At 39.7% G+C, this 20157-nt stretch overlaps 1 protein-coding gene across 2 annotated transcripts in view; it reads left to right on the top strand.

Annotated features, from left to right (window-relative positions):
* LOC140368636 (adenosine kinase-like) overlaps positions 1-20157 on the top strand; it is a 256046-nt gene that overhangs the window by 14786 nt on the left and 221103 nt on the right. For both annotated transcript variants that reach the window (XM_072455627.1, XM_072455628.1), the window contains exon 4: positions 11911-11989. In XM_072455627.1, coding sequence (XP_072311728.1) covers positions 11911-11989 — 79 coding nt within the window. The remainder of the gene's footprint in view (positions 1-11910; positions 11990-20157) is intronic.

Here is a 20157-nt window from a genome sequence, read left to right as displayed (position 1 = left end):
AGAAAGTCAACATTGCTTTTTGCGTCACTTGTCCATTTCGGGTAAACCAATAGCATCTCTGAGACGAGCAGCCAGAAAAAGTTACATAGTGCACCTTTAAGAAGCTTTGTATTGGGCTCGCGTTCAATTCATTCCATTTCCATTGTTCTCATTGACACTTGCTCGCTCACGGCATCATTAATGTCAAATTGCCGAGCCTCCGTTCTTGTTATCGTGCCTTTTTTCGAGTCGTATTTCTTTGCAAATATTATTACCACTCCATTGCTTTGTGTTGATAGCAGGGATGGCTCTGTTTAGCTCTCGTATTCAAATGACTGGTGCTTAGTGGCTCTTTAACACAGCATCACAGGAGGAGGCTGATGCAATCGTAATTACCTCTTCTCCCTCACTCCCATATTCCCCCCCCCTTCCCTTCTCATCTTTGTTTCCGCTCCATCGGAAAAACCAGCAGGTGGCGCCAGAGTGTGAGCCCCTTCACAGTCAGGTCCAGGTGCAAACAGCAGTGTCTTTGCGAGCGTGGGCGTTCTCCTCCTTTTCTCCCCCCCATCTCGCTCTCTCAATAATGAAAGCTAGGACAGGCTATTTTTACCGTCGGTCGGACACTTACGTCGCAACGCATTTGCGCTCGCCCCCGTCCCGCGACGCGAGCGTGGGTTCACACTGGGCCATATGGTTAGCGCGGCGGGAGAGCGAGGACGCATCACCCGGAGACTAGCATCAAGCTCCCCGGATAAGGGCCGGCTCGGCGACTCAATCCCCCACAAGGAAGGCAGGCGAGCCCCCTTGCTCTCCCTCCCGTTACAGTCACTGGTTTTTACCCATAAATCTCTGCTGTGCGAGGGATGAGCTTGAACGCCCCCCCCTGCTTCACTGACACTCGGTGTGGACACAGGAAGAAGGAGGACACGGCGCGCGATGCAATAAGACGTCACGTTACAGTAGAGGTGCACTTAAACGGGTCGATACCGCAGTCGTTAAGTATCTCCTGTAATACATATGTTTAATAGGCTGCAAAAGAGCTGATAGACAAATAAAATAAGGGATGTATGTATCACCATTTAAGGAAATCAATAAAACAAGTACAGAGCATGTGTATCTTGATTGTAGGAGACTCAAACGTTCTCTGCAACTTGGAGTGGGTACATGCTCCTAAAATCAAACAATCATAATTTATTTGTCTTGTAGCGCCATGACAACATCCAGGAGGTGCACAAGCTGAAAAAACATTTAGTCGATTTTGCGTAATACGTCTCCTTTAACATCGATTCATGTTTTGCACAGCGCTGTCGTTTGACCATGTTCTTTGCCATGGTTACAGAGATGATTTGGAGCGCAGTCCTTGGGTGGCATCTAGTGGTAATAATGGAAATTGAAAGTGCAGTACAGTAGTTCCTTTTTTTTCTTTTTTTTTTCGCCCTCCATGCTGATGTTAACGCTGTGGGCTGCAATGCACATTTACCTCCACTGATGCGTGTCAGAGAGTGGTAATCCACCAGCTCCTCTGCGTTTTTAAAGACAATTTACCTTCACCGGACGTATTCTGATCATTTTGCTCAAAAAATCACCCAAAATGCAGCTTAGAAACGACATTTTTAGCCATTGTTTTGAGCTGAAACATGCCTTGTTCTTTATGCATTCATTGAAACTAAGGCATTTTATAGCTCCATGTAATATTTTATTTAAATCCAACTACCTTTAAAACCCATAATATCAGATAGGGCTGTGCAGTCAATATTTCTTTTAATCAAATTGAGATCCAGTTGTTTCAAATCGACAATGATCAGGTTAGATCTTTTTAATCAGGAGGCAATCCTTTGTCAATAAAAGCACGGTGTTTGGAGCAGAGGCCGGACTTTGGAAGAATAAACTGGACTACCGTATTTTCTGCACTATAAGGCGCATTTAAAAGCCTTTAATTTTCTCAAAAATCCAGTGTGCTTTATAATCCAGTGTGCCTTATATATGGATTAATTCTGCTTGTGCTGACTGACCTTGTGTGGTCCACGTTTTGTTTCGCTTAACATGCCTTATATATGAAAAATGATCAAAAATAGACCATTCAATGACGGTAAAAATACGGTATTTGTGTTCAAGTAGTATTGATTCATGTTTAGTTTCCCCCCCATATTCCCAGCCCTAATATCTGACCTTCTTCTACTATTGTGACATACTTGAATGTTTCAGAAAAAAGACGTTTTCGAGAGCGTAATTCCGTCTCATCCTCCGTGACCACATTTCCCCCTAAATCCCAGTCTCCGAGCTCATTCACAGTGCGTCGAGTGAAAGCGGCTGCGGGCTGCTTGTTATTAGAGGGATGCTCAGTTTGTCAGTGTTTTCTAATGCAATTACTCACCCATTATGACCATGTAATCACGCACTCATTAATGCCGGATCCAGTGGAGGCTCGGCGCGAATTCAGGCTTCCACATGTCCTCCAATCGCACATGAATACATTTCTATAATTGCAGTTTATTGGAAATGTTGTGGTTTTTGTATCGGATGGCATCTACTTGAATATTCAGGCCGGCGGTTTGAGAATAACATTTTAAAACACACTTCTAATTGGGCAGCACGATATTTAGCTACGTTTGACAGATGCAATACTTTAATCGAAAGGCATGTTTTTCCTTTATAAAGTCCTGTCGTTCTGTTAATTATCTTTCAATAAATGAAAGACGGAACAATATTTTTGGGTAAAATATTCATTGTGTGTACATTTTTATTGTTCTATTGTCGCACGATAAGAATTGCAGAGGGTCGAATAAGTATCTTTTAACAACCGGAAAGTAAAATGTATAAAAAATTGCTGTGCTAAGATACAATTTGTAACATTTTTTGCCACATTTGAAATATCTTAACTGTGTTTTATTAAAATGAGTTGTCCAACCTGCTTGTCAATGGCCCTTTAAGACAAAACGAACGTAGTCCTTGTACATCGCGTTGATTAACTGACCTCGTATGTGCTTGTAAAATGGAAAATATTACTTTAGTTCGAGTTTTACAACGACACAAAGTGGCAATAACTTAAGTGGAATCCCATTGTGTTACCGTTAGTACTTTGGAGAAGGATAAAGACTAAAAACTAGCAATTTCACGCTTTCAACTCTAACTTTCTGAAGGATTTGCTGTCACAATAAAGCAATAGAACATAACCTCCTTGACTGCGGTTTAGAATTCAAGACTTAAAGGGTTTATTTTGCCTTTTGATGAAGAGCTATATACCTTGAATCTCGCGTCGTACAACTCACTGCAAGTCGGAGAGAAAAAGCCCGTGACCTCCGACGACCCCTAGAGAACAACTGAGACGTGTCGAGATTAAAACATACTTGTTGCTTGCATTTCTAAGTAACGTCCGTTTTATTTCGGCGACTCGCTTGCATATTATAATACATCTGAGCCCATTCCTGCGGTCCATTAGCGAGCCTTTGTCCGCACTCGCATCCCCGCGCTGCCCTAATGTTCCCGATGATAAGAATGGCCTATTCATTCGCACTGTCTCGCAAATGTCTCGCGAAACGACCAGAGACAGTCCGCACGTTGAATGAAAAACACATCTATTTCTATTTCCAAAGGCTGGCGGCGGAGCAGGGGGAAGATAATTATTGATTTGAAATGAGAAAAGATAAAGCTCAACCTTGGAGCGGCCACAGAACGGGATAATTAATGGACCGGTCTCGGGTTTCAGAGCGAGCTTTCACTGCGAGACGATCGTATTGATTTTAAAACGGATAAACCCCGTAACCCTCCAAAAAACAGTTTAATTGGACAGAAAACAGCGAGGTTCCTCTGCTCTTTTATCCCACGTTAATTTCTCGTTGTTTATTTTATTCACGAAGCCGGCCGGGCCCACGGAAACAATTAGCAGCGGCGCCGCGGCGTTCGAATGGGAATTACGGAACACTTTGAATGGAATACTGTAGTTTGGCAGCCACGTCTCTGTCAGTCTGCCTCAGGGCAATAATGGCTTAGAACCATTAGGTCATTGTGAGGTGAATAAATATTATTATTGTAGCTTTATTTGTCCAGAGCGGTGGGTCTCGAACTAGTGAATGAGCACCAACGCAGGCCGCTTTATTCGCTGTTTGGGAAATATACTTACATATATATTTGACGTGGTTTTAAGCCCGACTTTGAACACTTTTAAAAGTCGGCTGGCAAAACTGTAACATCACGAAATTCTCTCTCCTTTAATCAAACGGAACCATAACCAGAAGCGGGTTTTTTGGCTCTTTTTGCTCATGTTTGTCCCACTTTAAAGGTCATTCAAGGGATTGTTTTAGCAATTAAAAACACTTAACTTAAGTCTAATGCCACATTGTGTGATATTAAAGATAGTTCCTTTTTTTCCGGACTATAAGTCGCACCGGAGTATAAGTCGCACCAGCAAAAAAATGTATAAAAAGAGAAGCACATAAGTTGCACTGGAGTATGAAATGCGGTTGCAAGTGTGAAAATAACAAATAATATCACATATAAGTCAATCCGGAGTATCAGTATAAGTATATAAGTATAAATATAAGTATAAGTCGCACCTCAGCCAAAACTATGAAAAAAGGTGCGACTTATAGTCTGGAAAATACGGTATTTGGTGTAAGCGAGATGTTAGAAAATCATAAATGTCTTTAAAAGGAAATGCAGGAAATGCAATGATACAAAATAAATGAACAAGACTTGTCTGTGCCACAATTTTATAAAACATTCTTTTAAAGTTGCAAAATGTCACTTTTCTAGACTGTACGCCTGTCTCCATTTCTCCATTATGCATTTATCCCAAGGTGTTTTTTTATTTCTCACATTTACACTTTTACTGTGTTCATTTAGATTCATAACCCTAACACCAAATTGCAGATTATTACAGCGTCTAATACCCTCCATCAGAAAAGTTACACAGTGCACCTGTAAATTAACCTCTTAAGTTCCGATTCCAAGTATAAATGCCACTTCTGAGACTAAACACGCTTTTGTACATCTGACTGGATCCTCTCTCCTGATCCCTGTGGAGAAGAGTCTTTTCCTCACACGCTGCACCGTTTGATCAAGTTTCCCGTCCGTCCGCGCGACACGTGAATTTTAAATAAACGCGACGAGCCCAATTAAATAAAGACTGACGAGGAGGAAGTGGGTGATCAATAAGAATTAGCCGTGCGCTCGGAAGACACTTATAGAGGACTATCCACTCTCAAAGATACACATCCTATCCAAGCCAATGATTAACTTCTTCCTCTAAAATCGCTCAAATGGGATTTTCGGGGTCCTCGTCCAGGTCTTATCCTGACTTCAAAGCCGAACTAAAAAGGATCTCTTAATTTATTGCCTGCTGTATAAAGGGTGTAAAAACTAAACGACCAAATTAGACCTAGGAATGCTGCATCAAGGCCGAATCCGAGGAGCTGAAAATGTGTCTTTACCATGGGACAGTTTTGCATTTTGTTATTGCACTTAATCAGAACATAATTTTAGTAAACTTATAACACCGGTTTTAAGGGGTATCCATGAATCAGGACGTGCATCGTATCAAGTTCGCTGTATCGGGATTTGTATCGTATCGTGGACGCCGTAACGGGAATAGTAACGTATCGTGAGGTACTAGGCCAGTCCTAGTCTTTGTATCGCATTTTGATTTGTTTTTACATCTTTAATACACTTGTGGAAAGCACTTTGGTCCAGTTGTTACTGTACAAATAAAGTTGTGTTTGTTTATTTGTTGGATTGATTGACTGATAAAAACGTTAATCTTCTTAATCTGCAATATCTGGCATCCTAAACAAAAGGGATATACTTTTTTTTGTTCTTTTTCTGAACCAGTTACATTCTGTTTTTAACCCCAATAAAGCTACAAACTATAAAATAACAAGTTGTGCCACGAGTACAGGTTACAGGTCAGATATACAAGAAACGTTTTTGCAATAAAAGAACCTCATGCACGGTTTAAATGCCACACACCGTGAAGGCAAAGCAATGACATCGCCACGGTGACGAGCGAGGGGGCGGGACCTTCGACCTCATTCACATGGCGCACCTGTTTAAATAGCTATTATGTGAGCAAAGAAGTTGTGGAAGAAGAATGGCATTACCTCACGCAGCAGTTTATCCTTGCGTAGCACGTGCTTTCCAGCCGTCCTGATTTACCTTCCTGCAAAATCACTCAAACGGGATCTTTGGACTCTCATCCGGCCTCATCCAGACTTCAAAGCCAGTCTTGACTAGAATAGATACACTAAAGAGACTCTTGAATCATTGCCTCTTGTAAATAATCTACTCATCAAGGTTTTCGGGGGGGAACAAGGAGGAACTCAGAAGCCATTTAGGGCCAAGTGCCGAGGAAGAGATCGCGTTTCCCTCCCAATCCGCAAGAATGTAAACAGGACATGAGTGATCCTCTTTTAAAAAACAACCCTAACCTCCTCCGAATACAAATGGCACATTAGCGGTTGAAGGCTGTCGAAGATGAAAAGTGATCCGACTCGGGCCCAGTGAATTAGTGCCGCCGATGTTTTTATCAACTCTCGGCTGGAAGAATCAAACAAAGGATTCTTTCCAAGCAGATGACGAAGAACTAGATAATTTCCTTGATCAGTATTCTGTGTGATTATGGATTAAACGGAGAGGCCCGTGTAGAGTCGGACCGTCAATCGAGTTTTAACTGAGGTTGAATTGTTGCTAATCCTTGATAATCGGCTTGGATCTTTATAATCGAGAGGTCTACAGCTGATATTCTGTCAGTAAAAGCATGTGGTTGGATCTTTTGTTGATTGGCACTGATTAAAGGGTTCTTTATGTTCATGAAGTATATTAACATTCTTATATTTGTCCTGGTTTCAGCCCAGTTTAATCCTTGTTTTGGTTCTAGTTCTGGTTTATCCCTGGTTCAGTACTGTTCTAGTTCTAGTTTAGCCCTGGTCCAGTTCTGTTCTAGTTCTAGTTTAGCCCTGGTCCAGTTCTGTTCTAGTTCTGGTTCAGTCCTGGTCCAGTCCTGTTCTGGTCCAGCCCTGGTCCAGTCCTGTTCTAGTTCTGGTTCAGCTCTGGTCTAGTCCTGTTTTTAGTTCTGGTTCAGCCCTGGTCCAGTCCTGTTGTAGTTCTGGTTCAGCCCTGGTCCAGTCCTGCTCTAGTTCTGGTTCAGCCCTGGTCCAGTCCTGTTCTAGTTCTGGTCCAGCCCTGGTCCAGTCCTGTTCTGGTTCAGCCCTGGTCCAGTCCGGTTCTAGTTCTGGTCCAGCCCTGGTCCAGTCCTGTTCTAGTTCTGGTTCAGCCCTGGTCCAGTCCTGTTGTAGTTCTGGTTCAGCCCTGATCCAGTCCTGTTCTAGTTCTGGGGGCTCTTTAAAGGTGCACTATGTAACTTTTCTGGTAGAGGGTCTGCCACCTTATTTTCTCCACGGAGATGGTAATGTTTTGCCTGGAATATCCCACAATATGGCATAGACGCAGTCGGCAACACATCCTACAGAGCGTGGTCTGGTGTAGGGACAATATCAGAATGAAAAATAAATAAAATCCATTTGATAACACCTACATTTGAGTGTCTGTCTAGAAAAGCACCAGATAAATAGTATACATTATTATTATTATTACGTTTACCTGTAATAACGGTAATAAATCAATGTAATTTCTTTCTAGTAAGACTGCAATGATTAAAAAATGATTTAAAAAAGACTAAAAAATAATCCTACTCCTAACGCTTACAACGCTCATAATATTATTATGAGCGTTGCAAGCGTTAACTGAACTATACACTAAAACCGGTATGAAAATATTTTCTTATAACAAAGACCGCAGCATTATCAGATCAAAATGTCCAAACAGAATGAAGAAATTCAGGTTTTCATCAATAATACACTTGGACTGGGCTTTGTGTTGAGCTTTAAAAACAGCCTCTCTGTTATTGCTCCTCTCAGATTCATGCTAAGCACAGAAAAACAAACTGCCTCCATTAGATTCCAGTTGAAAAATGGCAAACTAACACCTTTATCTCGGCACGCTGTATTCATATTCTCGTCCGTCTCCTCGTTCCTGTGTTTTTCTCCGCTTACATAACTCCATACATCACATTAGTGGCGCGCGCTGCATAGCTGGCATTGCTCGGCGGGTCAAAACGAGGCGGCCGGTTTTAAAAGGGTTACAGGTCCAGGACATTGTGTACAAATCCTGTCTGTTCCTCTCAGCGCGGTGGACGCAGATGGATTTTTGCTCCCTAAAAGGAAACTCTGCTCGCGTCACGTCTTGTTTCGAAAGGCAGCTGCTCGGAGGGTGAAGGTTCCCGCGCCGTTTCGCTTATCCAAGAATGAAAAATGTTAAATATTTATGGCGCTGTCTGGGCTTTTTTTTTTAATTGTCTCACTTTGATCCGCGCAAAAAGTTTAAAAAGTTTAGTTGGAAGTTCAGGTCGGTGGCTCCGGGCTGTATTTGCTTGATACTCAGATCAAAACTAAATATTGTATTAAAACTAGAAGGTTTTTTTAATCTAAAATTAGATTGTTTAAAGTTTGGATTATAAATTAGTCTAGCACTTACTTTGCTTTTCAGTGTGGTTTTGAAAGTATTGATATAGTATTGCGCTTTATCACTGGCATCAACATACAGTTTGAAATCAGTGAATTCATAATTAAATGAAATAACTAACTCACTAACCAACTAATTACAACACATTCTCACACAATAAACAAATATACTTTTCCAATCCAACCCTACCTCCCTACTTTCACTATGATGTAGTATTTGTATTTAAAAGCATTTGTATTTTTACTGCTTTCAGGGTCTAGAGCGTAGCACCTCGTTAGCGCTAACAACAACTAGCTTGACAACAGCACACTAGTTTATAAGATGCAGACAGCAGCGGTCTCATTTTGACAGTATGAGCTTCTTTTATAATTTAGGGATGTCCAAATCATTAATCATTATTATATAACATTATTGTAACAGCTATGGACATTTTAATTGTGACTATTTTTGAAGCAATATTTTATTTTTTAAAGTTTTTTTTTTAATTAATTCAATCAAAAGTTAAACAATTACATCTCAGTGTAAATAACTTTTGATCTGCCTGTTTTTGTAACATTTACTCTATTGTCATTTGAAAGGTTTGATTTTGTAATGCAGATCACAAAGTTGAGGAATAGCAAGTGTAACGTAAGTGTAAGTGTAAATGTGTGACGAAATACAATGAACTATTTCACTGTTGTTTGTTTTCTTGTTATTAGTAATTGTGAATAAGCATTAAATGTCATAATAATTGTACACTAGCATTTAATATTGTGACGTCCCTACTGACATTTTTTTTTTTTTTTACTTAAACCAAAATTGATTACAACTCTTTTAATCATAGTTTTTATCTTCACTATCATTCGTGTTTTGAATGGTCGGCAATACAACAATATCATAAAGGATTTAGTGTCTGGTTGAGTTTATTATCCAGTCTTATCCCACTCCTGGCTGGTTCCGTCATTCAACCAATCACAGTGAAGTATAAGCTCTCAGAAGAATTACAGCTTTAGTAACCTGAGGCAATCTTGACTCAAATCATAAGTGTAACCTTGGCTCTATGAAAATCATGACATGAATTTGTTTGCCACATCCCCTGCCCCATTTTCGAGGGACTTGGCGGTGCTCAAAAGTCAAATTTATTTTGCCATTTTTGGACCGCAGTCACATTTAAACCCCTCAAAGGTGGCCCGCATTGGCAGATTTGTCGCTAAAGTTGAAGACGAAGGGCCGTATTTGCACTACAAAGCTGTAATCTGCATGTAAAGTGTACAACATGAGCGAGGTGTGTAGTATAACCTTTACAGCTTCAAAGACCTTATATATTGTGTCTGCAGGCGAAGGCAGAGTCCACTGTTGGCAATAAAAAATACTCTGGAAAAACGTGCCAATGGTGGAAAAAAATCTCATCTGAGACACCTGCTTTGGCTTTGGACGAAGGGGGAATGAGAGAAACAGTATGAAGGCAAATACACATGTTTTAATATTACATTTACTGAACGTTTATGATTTTGTGACTCAACGATATGTTTCTAATTACTTTACTTTGGCCCGTGCTACAAGAAGTGGTGACATGGGTTGGAGTAGAAGTCGCATTTTGGGGGGAAATGTATTTGATAAAATCCAAGACCAAGAACAGACATTTCATCTTGAAATGCAATTTAAAATAATAACAGATTAGAGAACATGGTGAATAGGTGAACGTATGCTAACGCTAACACCTTCAGCTACATGACGCTATGTAAAAGCTATGTAAACATAACATGTTAACAGTTATTCACATAACTATAGCATAAAGAACATGCTAACAAGTTTACCAAAGCATCAGTTTTACCCCAAATCACTAAATCCATTGAATTCTTCTTCCTCTGTGTCACTTCTAAACAACTCCACAAACTCCGTAGGTAGACAAAGTGCTGATTCTTTTTCTGCGTCGCTTAGAGCCTAGAGCGCCCTCTAAAGGTTGTCAGTGTGAAAATAATCAACATGTGAAATGCAGTTGCCAGTGTGAAAATAAGTCAGAATATCACATATAAGTCGCTCTGGAGTATAAGTCCGGCCAAAACAATGAAAAAAGGTGCGACTTATAACCCGGAAAATTCGGTACTTTAAAAATAAATAAATGTATATGTCATTTTCCCAGGCCACTTATCTCCGTCACTGTCAAAAGTATTTACCGTCTGGAATAATGCATGTGCCGTAACGTTAATGTGGGCCCGCTCAGTTAACCTCTACATCTTCATCACATAAATATTGAATTACTCTGCGCCACTGGGGATACTGTAACTCCTCATACTCTGTTTACTCTTTCTCACAGTGGATCTCATACACACACCACCACATGTTTTTATTGAGCAGAGGACCTCCTATGCCGCACTCGACTCCTCTGCGCGGGTCAATCTGATTCACTCACGATGATAAAGCTGGCCCTCGGGACGTCCTCTATCTATACTCCTCCGCGGGACGGCATTGTACACTGTTGCCCTCTCGTCCAAATACGTAAACAACAACAGCTTTGCTCCGAAATGGGGTTGGAATCAATGTATGTGACAAATCGACTGGTTGTTAATGCATCGGAGAATTGGAATGAATGTTGTTCACAGTAAAAAACGACAAACGTGACGCCTGGAGTTGACAAGATGAAACCCAATGCTCACGTTTTTGGACAATCAAATGTTATTTTTAAGGCCAAATCGTAATTTGTTTGCTTAGTTATTTCGTTTGGTCTTGGTACTAGTTCTGTCATGACCATTCTAAAACAATTACCTCCCAATAAAGTAACTAGGTTCACACATTTAGTTTTGATACTGAGCTTTAGTGTCAATTTGTATCCGCATATTTCATTTTTTTTTTAATCACCCCATTGATAAAAATATAACATTAACAACAATTAACTTATTCTACCGTATTTTCTGGACTATTAGTTGCATCTTTTTTCATAGTTTTGGCCGAGGTGCGACATATACTCATACTTGTACTCCGGAGCGACTTATATGTGATATTGTTTGTTATTTTCACATTTGCAACCGCATTTCATACTCCTGTGCAACTTATATATGTTTTTTTCTTCTCTATTATACATTTTTTGGTTGGTGCGACTTATAGTCCGGAAAATATGGTCATTTCATTCAAAATAAAACATTAGTATCAGTTTTTTGGGTCCATTCAAGTGAAACGCGACGAGAATTTTACACGTTTTTCTTGCCTACCCCTGGGTTTCACCTTCCTGTCTTTACGTCCGGCTATTCTAAGATGAAATGTTAATTGCTATGGGAACGGTGCTAATATTTCATCACTCTGAAACCCATGGCTGTTGACCTCAAAGGCAGTGTGCAAGGCCCCAAGCGGCAATTAATCTATGTTTACGTGATACCCAATGTATTTTTTTTGTCTCATTTAAACATCTTCCCTGTTTTGTGTGTTATTTATATTTTGCAGGTTTGAGGAGATTGTGCAGAGGAACAGGGTGGAGTACCACGCTGGAGGTTCCACCCAGAACTCGGTGAAGATCGCTCAGGTCGGTGCCGATCTCGTCTTTCGATGCATTTCTGCGCCATTTGCTGTTGTTTTCGTTTTTGAATCGAGCTGTGTACCTTTCACTTATCGGTTCTTGTACTAATCATGATCTAGAATGAGGAAACGGACCTGCAACGTTCAGAAAGTCATTACATAGCGTTTCATCTTATTGTTTAGTAACGTTTAAGTTTCGACAATGCTCTCCAAAGACCCAGCATGTATCAAAACTTAAAAAAAAAAAGAAAAAGATTCTTTGGAGTTGTAGGCCCGTAACTGTAGCATCTGCTGACACTTGCGATCGACGCCGGTTTGAATTAGTTAAAACCTGTCATGAGATTGCTAACGCACAGGGAGCGTTTGTAATATTTGCAGTGTTATCTGGTCGGCCTAATTTCCTCCGACAAACCAAACGCTCATTAAACACGAATTACAAGTACTCGCAATTAGTTTGTCTCAACAAATTATATCAAGAGAGCAGCTCCATGTTAGACATATGAAATATCTGTGTTGTTTCCGTGTAGCAGCTGCTTGTAGTGGGGCAGGATTACACAGTTTGTGGCCGTAGGGAGGTTGATTCAGGGGTAAGAGACACATTATCTGTATTGTTTATGGGCTTTAAAAGAGTGTCTTTACTTTGGCATCTCATGTTTTAGCACTTTTTTATCATGTATATATTGAAAACCAAATCAATCGGGCATTCCATCACCAGGATTTGTGTTAGAACTCCATCTACTGGCAGCGGAGGGAATTACCATGGGCGAATACACAGAAGCTAGCTTGCCCCGGCACGCTAACACGAGCACGGCGTTGAAATGAACGCAATTTGACGGCAGAAATGCTCAGAACGAGTCCCGCGATGTTTCATGAAACTAAAAACAGCGTAGAAGATCTCATAGCGCTCTCCGTTACTCGACAATTGCGGGTAATTTGAAACAAAGCGTTGTGCGAGTGTTTAGAGGCAGAAGAACCTTTTTGCAGTGGGGAAAATCTGCTTGCCACACAGCTTGAATGTGGTTTTTACGTTTTAATTTTACAATACACACATTATATTTGACAACAGTTTGTGCAGTGCAGTGATTGTGTAAATGAGATGACTTAATTGGAGTGTAAATGGGAGTATGGACTATATGTTGTCATTATCTTTTAGCTAAGTTGTAATAGTAGTTGGTGAACACATTTATTGAGCTTATTAAACATGTACTGTACATGGTTTTAATTCCATTCTTGAACGTCTAATCAATAATCTATCTCGAGAATCCTCCTCTAGAAAAGTTGCATGGCGCAGTAAGTAAGACCTAAAAGAAGAGATTGTTCTTGCCTTCACTGGAATTAAAACCATTTTGATGTGATTATTTTGCAAAAACACAGCCCGCTAAGTTGGTGATTTTCCAACAATTGTGCCGGGTCTGTAGTCGAAGAGGATTACAATTCCCTGGTTGTGTTTTATTGTTTTTCTTGGCTCTGAATTTGACACGCGATGATTAGCGACTGATAAGACTCTTTCTTTCTCCCCCCCCTTTCTCTCTCAAATAAACAAAGAAGACGCATCCGACTGAAAAATAACTGTGTCCCAAGGAGAGATGAGTGTAAGAGCTAATTGAGAGGCGTTTGTTTATTTATTTAATATGTTCTTCAAAGTCTGTGTGGGTTTTTGAACGTGCACTGTTTCGAGTTGTTGTTCAGCCGACGATGTTTTCAAAGGCGGAAGAATGAGACCCTCAGGCCGACTATCTGGCTGCTTCAGAGACTGTAAACATCTTTAAAAAAGGGAGATTCGAGCACTAGCGCTATGCAAACAACACTTAATTATCAACATCACAAGTGCCTAGCATACAAAGCAAATCAACAGCAAATCAACAGTCGGCTAGCATTGTGCAAAAGAAAAAAGTCAAGCTTTTTTTTTTTTGGCGTCATTTGGCGTCATTTTTTTGGCGTCAAACCGATTTTGATCTAATATGACAATAACCGCCCAATCAATGTGAGTAGAAGCCTCTCAAGAGGTAATTTATTAGCCATTAGCGACACTTGTATATTAATTAGCAAAACAGTAAATTAAATGTGGGCGTATGAAATGGTAATATCTATCAAAGAACGGTTGTTTGGCAATGGACGAAGCTTTGAACGGAGAGGCTTTCTATTATGGTAATTTACACATTTAAGTAGCAATTTAGAAGAGGAGGTAGTGTTTTGGAGACCTGAAGCAATTTACTGATCAAAATATACTAAATTAATTTGCTGATGTTTTAATTAAATATTAAAAGAAGGCTGCAAGATAAATCACAATCAAATCGGAATGGCATTTAACAAAGGATGAAAAGACAAATACGTTCATTTACATAATATTTGATCATGGAGACGAGCGGGAGATCCTGAGCAGGCCAAGTTACAGGTCAGATCTGTGGAGAGGCGAGCCCACTCACAGCAAGTGTAGGTTCTCCGCTGTCGTCCGCACATCTCAATTTGCGTGCGGGAAGTATAATCCAAGCTTAAGAGAAGAGTGCATGATTTTCAATGTATTTTTTTCTAGTACAAATAAAAGTACCCAATTCAATGCTAGATGGTGAAATGTAATGCCATACTATGGAACATGCATATTTGATAGGTCTAAATTTCAGACTGGTTTCAAGCTAGTTAGTTGGTTTCAATATTTCATTTTACTTTTTTCAAACAAAACTATAAAGAAATACTATATTTTTTGGACTATAAGTCGCACCAGCCAAAAAATGCATAATAGAGAAGAAAAAAACATATATAAGTCGCTCTGGAGTATAAGTATAAAAGTATAAATAAGTATAAGTCGCACCCCGGCCAAAACTATGAAAAAAGGTGCGACTCATAGTCCGGAAAATACGGTATATTGAAACAGTTTTGAAATATACTAAGTAAAATCCAGACCAATTAACTAATATCTGGTCAAAACTACCCGTGAACTGTGAAGTGTCTTAGTCATGAAACAAGGTGAACATATTCAAGTTATTTTAAAGGCACATTGTTTAACTTTCTGGAGGTGGAAAGTCGCTTGCATAAGTCAGAAAGTTAAAACAATACTTCAGGACATTTAGATTTTTGTGTCATAATATGGAGTATTATAGCTAAAGGAACAACATTTCCATGGAAACAAGCAAGTACGAGTCAGGTGTGTGAAAATGCAAGCACTTACAGTAAGGGCACAGTTTTTTATACATATTTGGTGCGATAAAACCATACAAAAAAATAACAACACTCTTTTGTTTAGTCTATTTTTTGGCTAAAACGTTACGTACTGTGTATTAAACTATATATAGTATGTGAACGCGGTGTAAATATGCAAACGAGCCCTTTAGTACTAACACTGTACAGACTTGTTCGGCTGGTGTTGGGAAACCCCTCAGCGTGTCTCGGATCAATCTCTTCACTCATTTTAACTCCACAAACTCAGCCTTGGGTTAAATAAGACCGGTACAATTCGTGCTCCATCACGGTGAAAACTAAGCCCCGGCTTTAAGCACATGCAGGATCGATGCTAATTGGATTTAGCCAAATGAGAATTGACCAAATGGAGGCTTAGACGGATTGGGTTGTGCTAACCGCGCTACACGCCGCGGCCTTTGATTTGCTGTAGAAGCGATTTGGACACTGTCGATTTCTTCTCTTTGCTGCTTTGCTGACATATGTAGCATCGGCTTGAATGTTAAGGATTACGTTGCATCAGATTTGCATTTATTGTAAAGGTTGAGTGGTTTCTTGTCTTTACCCATTGCGAGATACAGTCAGTAGTAAGACATGATATATTTTTACTAGAGTAATTGTTATCTGGACTACACAGACTCTAAAACACATACAAAAAACTAAACTATTTACTTTTTAAACCTTTATTTCTATATATAAGTACCACTGTATAGTTTGAATAGTTGATATAGTTGTTAGTTGCAGCTTTATCCTTTACTACTGCTCATTATTGAAGACAGCATTTTTATTTACCGTATTTTCCAGAGTATAAGTCGCACTTGCCAAAAAATGCATAATAGAGAAAGAAAACATATATAAGTAATACTGGAGTATGAAATGCAAGTGTGAAAATAACAAATAATATCACATAAGTCGCTATAAGTATAAATATAAGTATAAGTCGCACCCCAGCCAAACCTATGAAAAAAATGTGCAACTTATAGTCCGGAAAATAACCCTATTCTGTATTATGGTTGATTACATTTTTTGTGTGAATTTACCCCAGTTCAGGTCCAGCTTTTAGTCCCAAACGTCATCTTTGCGAACGTCTAATGTTCTCTCCAGATTGTGTTCAGTAAACCTCGGTCTATTTGTCGGAGCAGGTTGGAGGTGGGCGCCTTTTGCCCCGTGTTTAACAACCGCAGCCCCCCGGAGGTGTATTAGATGTAAAGACCCCGAGACTCAGACCTGTAACTCAAACCAGGCGGGCTCTCACTTCAAAGCCTTCTCCAGATACAGGACTACAGTGCGAGCGGGAGTGCACGTCTCCAAAACGTTAAGAAACACAGTGATGCTGGTAAGCCCGGGTAGGGACGGGGCTGAACGGTTAGGAAAAAGTATCTAATTATGACTTTTCTGAGGCGTATTATTTAGATTGTGATAGATTAGGTTTGATGATGATAATTCGAAAAATTGTAAGATTCTCTAGGGCTGCAAAGATGACTGGAAAAAAAAGATTTGAGTCATATCTTGATAATTGGAATCATAAGCTGGACTGCAGACTCTGAAACACATGCCAACCCTTTTACAACAAATACAGATGCATTATTAAATAAAAACATAAATACATTCTCTATCTAGAAGCCTTCGGTCAGCATATTTCTACCTTTAATTGGTTGATAATGTGTTAAAACGTCTCTATAATTATATAATAATGACTATAGTTGACAAATGCAAAAATGACTTGCCGAATAGTCGACTACTAAAACATTTGTTACTTGCTGCCCTAATTGCCAGTAGAATTAATGATGGGTAAAAGGAGGAAGTGGGTTTTTAAATCTATTCAACTCCTTCCTAACACTTTGGTACTGCTCTAGTATTCACTTGCATGCATTTTCTTCACATGCACAGCTTTAGAATAGCTTTTTTTAGAGGCAGAGGTGAAGCAGGGATGGGCCGATCTACCATCATCTAAAACATTATATAGTGTAAGTTCTCATTTCCCAGGTTTGTGAACAATAAAATGTTTAACAATTAGAAGCACACAGCGAAAACCGTTCGGATTTAGTTGCAAAGTGCTTCTTTTGCAATATAATCTATGAGGAAAGAACTCAATTTACCCATTTACAAGAAGAAAGTCAGGTATACTGCCACTTTTGAGAGAGAAACAGAAATATTAACTGCAAACTTAATACAAGAATCAGTTTTTAGAGTAGGGTTTGCATGTTTTATACGTATTAAGATGGGATATTTGTTGTTTGCAGAGTGAATGTTATCAAAGTACATGCCGCTATATTCTAATTGTGGCCATCCTCATAACATTTTTGATTTGGTCTTGATTATTCTTGCACTTCTACCTGGGGTTCATCACAGGTGACAGAAGAACAAGAGCAAACGTTTACAGCCGACTTCAAAGTGCCCCACTGCTCCTGAGGCTCGCAGTGTGAAGCCTGAGTCTGAGCAGAGACTGTGGAGCTGGAGGTAACGCCGCGGATAAATGTAAACAGACCAGAGAGAGTGAAAAAAGTTGTTTTTGTTTTGCAAGAATGAAATAGAAGGTCTACACGACCCTAAAAATGTCTGCAATTAGAGAGATGGCTTCCAACATTTTTAGGTAATATTTGAAGGTTCACTATATATTTGTTGGTGGGGTTTATTTATTATTTAATTTAATTTTATTAATTTTATTTCATTTATTTCATTTATTTCATTTATTTCATTTATTTCATTTATTTCATTTATTTCATTTATTTTATTTATTTGATTACAAACCGGCATTCTTACTGTGAAGCGAACATGCCCTTCCACAGATCCGACGTTGCCTTCTTGTCGACATGGAGACAGAAATGCTCTACCGTGGAACATACCAGACAAAGCAATAACATCTTGATCCTGCTTATAAGGTTGTCTCCCTCCGAGCCTCACAAAACACAGTTTCAAATGTCAAAGATAGAGATATTTGGCAGGTTTCATGCACTGATTTTAAACCCATAAGTCATCGCCAGAATCATTACAAAATCACCTTCGCTACAACTGCGTGCTTAGAGTAGTTTGGCGGAGGGCAAGCTAGCATTTCATCTGCCAGTAGATGGAGCGCTAACACCTCATCGGTAGAAAGTCATGTGTGGTTTTCAGTACATACATTGTTTAAGTTGTAAGACATACTGTAAGAGGCCAGTAACAACACAGATAATGCATAATGTGTGTCTTTTTAAACTGCAACTGAAAAAAATAACACAAATAATGAATGATTTGTTTACACTTTATTGTTTCATTGCGACACCGTCATAGTTTATAAAGTCCGTTCTTATTGATGGATCGTTGCTCTATTGACGATGTCTGTTTAACATTTCCTCCGGCCTCTAAATGGGGCCCTACTTTTCGGACACTTAATTGAAAACGCATGTAGACCACTCTGCTACAGTAATTCAACAAGCAGTTAGAAAAAAAGGAAAAAAAGAAAAGTCAAAAGTGTCTCTATAGCAGCTCATATTTTTTGCTGAGGTGCAATTTGAAGTCCCATCGAAAGGGTTGACTTGTTCGTGCCGAGCCAGAATATTCCATGACCTCATGTTTGGCTTTTTACAGCTCTTTTTGTTAAATAAATAACTGGGCCAGTGAAGAAACGGCAAAAGTCTGGTACCACTTATAGGCACAAGAGGCAGGACAGCTTTGGAGGAAAGAGTGGAGCTTTTGTGTTCAGACGAGCTCTCAAACTAAAAGACGCTATTCACCGTTTTATTGTGTGTGTGTTTTTTTTTTTCACGAGAATCCTTTTCACACTTCAATGTGATTCAGGCTTTAGACCAGTGGTTCTCAAGCTGCGGTGGAGGGGCCATTTGATATTTGTACTGAGGTCGCACTCGGGTAAACCGCACGCATGTCTATGGAGGACATAGTTACCATGGTGACACGACGCAGACCTTACGAAACGCAGACTTGTTCGTTTTTTAATTGATTTAAAGTCGTCTGTGGTCCCGTTTAGGTGATTTTCAACTAAAAAGTGAGTGTGACTAACAGAAACATTTGGTACTAACGTGTGACTGAGAGGGAGCTTCACATTTAGATAAACAACAATTATTTTATTCAAAACAGCTTCAGAATGTGGTAGCGTTATTCAACCCAAAAGATGTGATTGTTGTTAGTTTGGGGGGTGAAAAACGCACACACAAACTTTATGATATACGATTAAGGCAGGTTTATGGAGCCAATCCCAATAAAGCAATTATGGTTGAACATTTGTTGAAAGATTGGATTTTTCTTTCAAAAACAGTCATCTTCCCCAGTGTAATGTTGGCCCCTGACACATTTAACTGTTTTTTTTTTTTTAGTTCTGGTTTAGTCCTGGTCTAGATCTAGTCAAGCTTTGGTTCTGTCATGAGTTTTGTTGTAGTACTAGTTCAGATCTTGTGGTTCTTGGTTTAAAATTGGTTTGGTGGGTCTTTTAGTTGTAGTTTAAATCTGGTTTTGTCCTCATGACTCACGTGACTCGTCGTTAACACTGTTGTCATGTAATCCTGCTTTAGAACTTGCTGATGACTCTTTGCTGCCAAGTCATTGTAAATTACTGTATTTTTTCCCTCACTGGTTAGAGGTTAAATATGATGTTTATTTTGCATGTATTCAATTATTCAACTGTGTTATTGCTTCAAAATATCTTCAAAAACAGGCGTGTTTCTCCACAGATCTAACCCGTCACCTGCATATAGGGTCATTCAAACGTAGCCACATGCTCCGGGTACACGCGTATTTTGTAGACGACATGCGGCGCTGAAAACCGAATATGAAATGCTGCTGTGGCTCTTTTGAATCCCGCATTGTTGTTTGGCGACAGGTTAATTGCGGTTACCAGCGCTCGGCCGTTTTTACGACTTCAGGGTCCGTGCCTTTCCTTCCCATTACAGAGCAGCGCGGGTCACGGGCTGTTAAGTTTAAGCAGAGGCTCTGGCAGGAATGTGGCGCAAATGTTACCTTTGCCGTCAAGGAATGGCCGCGATGATACGTCTGTGGGATTTCTGAGGA

The sequence above is a fragment of the Eucyclogobius newberryi genome, unplaced genomic scaffold (genome assembly GCF_026437365.1).
Source record: "Eucyclogobius newberryi isolate DKJ021-1_F unplaced genomic scaffold, fEucNew1.0.hap1 SCAF_20, whole genome shotgun sequence".
NCBI classification, from domain to species: Eukaryota; Metazoa; Chordata; class Actinopteri; order Gobiiformes; family Gobiidae; genus Eucyclogobius; species Eucyclogobius newberryi.
Note: the sequence above shows the minus strand (reverse complement) of the source record. Positions and strands in the feature narration are given on the sequence as shown.